General features: G+C 59.5%; 1 protein-coding gene across 1 annotated transcript in view; it reads left to right on the top strand.

Moving 5' to 3' along the window:
- The window catches only part of SYNGAP1 (synaptic Ras GTPase activating protein 1), a 17445-nt gene extending 14561 nt beyond the window's left edge, over positions 1–2884 (top strand). Inside the window, exons 10-12 of the mRNA XM_026048722.1 lie at positions 6–131; positions 949–1122; positions 2669–2884. Of these exons, the coding sequence (XP_025904507.1) occupies positions 6–131; positions 949–1122; positions 2669–2884 (516 nt within the window). The remainder of the gene's footprint in view (positions 1–5; positions 132–948; positions 1123–2668) is intronic.
- Positions 2885–5190: the final 2306 nt, after the last annotated feature.

Genomic DNA, 5190 nt, shown 5'->3' with positions numbered 1-5190 from the left:
ACAAGCCGCGGCCGGCCAGCGGGAACCTGCTGCAGTCGCCGGAGCCCACCTACGGGCCGCCCCGCTCCCGGCAGCCCTCGCTGGCCAAGGAGGCCTCGGTGGCCGGGCTCAAGCCGACCATCACCAAGCAGGTTGGGGCGGTGGGGAAGGAGGACGTTGGGCTGGAGGACGTTGGGATGGAGGATGTTGGGCTGGAGGGACATGGGGATGGAGGACGTAGGGCTGGAGGGACATGGGGATGGAGGATGTTGGGATGGAGGACATTGGGATAGAGGATGTTGGGCTGGAGGGACGTAGGGATGGAGGACATGAGGATGGAGGGACATGGGGATGGAGGATGTTGGGATGGAGGACGTGGGGGTGGGGGATATGGGGCTGGAGGGATGTGGGGATGGAGAACGTGGGGATAGAGGGATGTGGGGATGGAGGATGTTGGGATGGAGGATGTTGGGATGGAGGGATATGGGACTGGAGGACATGGGGATGGAGGATGTTGGAATGGAGGGACGTGGGGATGGAGGATGTGGGGATGGAGGATGTGGGGATGGAGGATGTTGGGATGGAGGGACGTGGGGATGGGGGATAGGGGGCTGGAGGGATGTGGGGATGGAGAACGTAGGGATGGAGGGACGTGGGGATGGAGGATGTTGGGATGGAGAATGTTGTGATGGAGGATTGTAGGATGGAGGAACATGGGGATGGAGAATGTTGGGATGGAGGATGTAGGGATGGAGGGACATGGGGATGACCAGGAGTCAGGGGTCCTGAAGGGACGACGGGAGGAAAGATGAGGAAAACAGGGCCGCTGGGGTGGGACAGAGGTGTTGGAGGGGCCACCACGGCGGGGTTGGAGCCACCGGGGCAGGGTTGGGGCCACCAGGATGGGGGACGGAGCCGCCACCGAAGGGACGTGGGGTGGCCCGTCCCCATGAGGCTGCGGCGCCGCAGGCCTCGCAGACGCCGTCCACGCTGAACCCGGTGCTGCCGGCGGCCGAGCGCACGGTGGCCTGGGTGTCCAACATGCCCCACCTGTCGGCCGACATCGAGAGCTCCCACATCGAGCGCGAGGAGTACAAGCTCAAGGAGTACTCCAAGTCCATGGACGAGAGCCGGCTGGACCGGGTAAGGGGCTGCCCGCCCGACGGTGCCCGTCACCGCGGGGACACAGGCGGCCGGGGTCCTCGTAACCCACGTGTCCATGGTCCAAGGGACCCAACCTACCATGGTCCAAGAGATCCAGGTGTTCGTGGTCAAGGAAACCCAAGTGGCCATGGTCCGAGAGACCCAAATATCTGTGGTCCAAGGGACCCAGGTGACCRTGATCCAATAGACCCAAGTGACCCTGGTCTAAGGGCCTCAAGTCTCTATGATCAAGGAAACCCAAGTGTCCATGATCCAGGAGACCCAAGTGACTGAGAAGAAAAAGGGACCCACGTGTCCTTGGTCCAAGGGGATACAAGTGTCCATGTCCAAAGCGATCCAAGTGTCCATGGTTCAGGACACCCAAGTTTCGCTACTCCGAGACACCCAGATGTACATGGCCTGGGAAAACCAAGTGTCCATGGCGCAAGTATCCATGGTCCAAATAACCCAAGTTTCCATACCCAAGTGTCCATGGTCCAAAGGGACCCAAGCGTCCATGGTCCAAGATGACCCAAGTGTCCATGGTCCAAAGGACCCAGGTTTCCATACTCAAGTGTCCCTGGTCCAAAGAATCCAAGTATCCGTGGTCCAAAGGACTGAAGTGTCGGTGGCCCAGGCAACCCAAATGTCCATGGTCCAAGGGGACCCAAGTATCCATGGCCCAGGAAACCTCAGTGTCTATGGCCCAAGTGTCCTTGGTCCAACAGACCCAAGTGTCCATGTTCCCAAGAACCGAAGTGTCCCTGGCCCAAACGATCCAAGTGTCTGTGGTCCAAGTGATCCAAATGTCCGTAGTCCAAGGGGACCCAAGCGTCCATGGTCCAACAGACCCATGTGTCCATAGTCTGAAGAACCTAAGTGTCCATGGCCCAAGCAACCCAAACGTCTGTCATCYAAGAGGACCCAAGCGTCCATGATCCAAAGAACCCAAATGTCCCTGGCCCAAGCAACCCAAGCGTCCATAGTCTAAGGTGACCCAAGTGTCCCTGACCCAAGCGACCTGAGTGTCCCTGACCCAAGGTGACCCAAGTGTCCGTGGTCCAAGGTGACCCAAGCATCCATGGTCCAACAGACCCAAGTGTCTGTAGTCCAAGGTGACCCAAGTGTCCCTGACCCAAGCRRCCTGAGTGTCCATGGTCCAAAGGACCCAGGTTTCCATACTCAAGTGCCTGTGGTCCAAGGGGATACAAGTGTCCCTGACCCAAGTGACCCAAGTGTCCGTGGTCCAAGGGGACCCAAGCGTCCATGGTCCAAAAGACCCAAGTGTCTGTAGTCCAAGGTGACCCAAGCGTTCCTGACCCAAGCAACCCGAGTGTCCCTGACCCAAGCGACCCGAGTGTCCCTGACCCAAGTGACCCAAGTGTCCGTGGTCCAAAAGACCCAAGTGTCTGTGACCCAAGCGACCCGAGTGCCTGTGTCCCACGCGACCCAGATGTCCCTGTCGCGTGGGGCGCTCACGGTGCCGGCGGCGGCGCGGGGGACGCGCCGGCGGCGCCCGGGTGTCCTGCAGTGTGCGCTGTGGCAGGTGAAGGAGTACGAGGAGGAGATCCACTCGCTCAAGGAGCGCCTGCACATGTCCAACCGCAAGCTGGAGGAGTACGAGCGGCGCCTGGTGTCCCAGGAGGAGCAGACGAGCCGCATCCTGCTCCAGTACCAGCACCGCCTGGAGCAGAGCGAGAAGCGCCTGCGGCAGCAGCAGGCCGAGAAGGACTCGCAGATCAAGAGCATCATCGGCAGGTGAGGGAGGGACCGCGCGGCGGCCGCGGGGACGGCGGGGCCACGGCGGGGACCGGGGGCGGGTGCTGGCGACGTGACGGGAGGGATGTGGAGGCGGTGGGGGGCCTGGGGGAGCGGGGAGGACTGGGGGGACGTGGGGAACGTCGAGGACCATGGAGGGCTTAGAGGACCTGGAGAATGTGAGAGACATGGGGGACATGGAGGACTTGGAGAACATGCGGGACTTGGAGAACATGGAGGATCTGGACAACATGAGAGACTGGGGGGACATGGAGGGCTTGGAGGACATGGAGGACTTGGACAACATGAGAGACATGGGGGACATAGAGGACCTGGAGAACATGCAGGACTTGGAGAACATGGAGGACTTGGAAGCCTTGAGGGACATGAGGAACATGGAGGGACATGGAGGGCTTGRAGGACATGGGGGACATGGAGGACTGTGGAAGGCTTAGAGGACCTGGACAACATGAGAGACATGGGGGACATGAAGGGCTTGGAAGACATGGAGGACTTGGAGAACATGGAGGACTTGGAGACCCTGAGGGACATGAGGAACGTGGTGGGACATGGAGGATTTGGAGGACATGGTGGATGTGGAGGACTGTGGAGGACTTAGTGGACCTGGAGAACATGAGAGACTTGGGAAACATGGAGGGCTTGGAGAACATGGAGGACTTGGAGAACACGGAGGACATGGAGGACCACAGAGGTCTTAGAGGACCTGCGGGACATGAAAGACTTGACCTGAGGGACATGATGGTCAAGGGAGACATGGAGAACCTGAGGGACACGATACACACAAGGGGATGTGGAGAACTTAGAGGACCTGAGGGACRTGGGGAGATGTGGAGGGACATGGAGGTCATGGGATAATGAGTGACATGAGGGGCTGGAGAGGACACGGAGATGGGGGGACACCAGGGGACATGGGTAGAGATGAGATGCGACTCGCTGTCCCCATTCCCCCCTGTGGCCCCCGGTCCCCTCCCCATGACCTTGTCCCTGTCCCCAGGGCCACCTCCTTCCCCTCCCATGGCCACCTCTGTCCCCGTGGCCTTGTCCCTGTCCCCATGGCCATGCTCATGGCCATCACCAACACCCTGTCCCCAAGCCCACTGCCATCCCCAGGATCCCATCCTCAAGCCCATCCCCAACCCTGTGGCCATCTCCTGCTCTCCATGCCCATGGCCGTGGTGCTCCCCATGGCCGCCCCATGGCCGTCCCCATGGCCATGGTGGTCTCCATGCTCATCCCCAACCCTCTCACCATCTCCATGGCCATAGCCATGCTCATGGTCATGGTGGTCTCCATGCCCGTTCCAAAACCTCTGGTCATCTCCATCACTCCTTGCCCATAATCATGGTGGTCTCCATTCCCATCCCCATGGTCATGGTGGTCTCCATACTCATCCCAAACCATCTGGTCATCTCCATCACTCCTTCCCATAGCCCATAGTGGTCTCCATGCCCATCCCCATGGACATGATGGTGTCTATGCCCATCCTCATGGCCATTCCCATGRCCGTTATGAACTCCATGGCCATCTTCATGGCTGCCCCATGGCTACAGTGGTCCCCATCCCCATYACCAATCCTCTGGCCATCTCCAGCACTCCTTACCCACGGCCRTGGTGGTCTCCACACCCATCCCCATGTCCATGGTGTTCTCCACMACAATCCCCATGCCTGCGGTGGTCCCCGTGCCCATCCTCATGCCCACGATAGTCTCCACCCCCATCCTCATGCCCATGGTGCTCTCCAAACCCATCTCCACACCCATGATGGTCTCCACACTCATCCCTATATCCATCCCAATGTCCATGCTGCCCTCCAAACCCATCCCCACACCCATGATGGTCTCCACACCCATCTCCATGTCCATGATGATCTCCACCCCATCTCCATCCCCATCCCCATGTTCATGATGGTCTCCACACCCATCCCCACATCCCTCTCCACACCCATGATGATCTCCAAACGTATCCCCACACCCATAATTGTCTCCACACTCATCCCCACACACATGGTGGTCTCTACACCCATGATGGTCTCCACACCCATCTCCACATCCATGACAGTCTCTAAACGCATCCCCACACCCATGATGGTCTCCACACCATCCCCACACCCATGATGGTCTCTAAACCCATCCCCACACCCATGATGGTCTCCACACCATCCCCACACCCATGATGGTCTCCAAACCCATCCCCATGTCCATGGTGGTCTCCATACCTGTGCCCATATCCATAATGGTCTCCAAACCCATCCCCACACCCATGGTGGTCTCCATACCTGTGCCCATATCC

This window comes from Nothoprocta perdicaria, unplaced genomic scaffold (assembly GCF_003342845.1).
Source record: "Nothoprocta perdicaria isolate Ctin4 unplaced genomic scaffold, notPer1 scaffold_563, whole genome shotgun sequence".
In the NCBI taxonomy this organism is placed as follows: Eukaryota; Metazoa; Chordata; class Aves; order Tinamiformes; family Tinamidae; genus Nothoprocta; species Nothoprocta perdicaria.
This window is presented reverse-complemented; position numbering and strand designations above follow the sequence as displayed.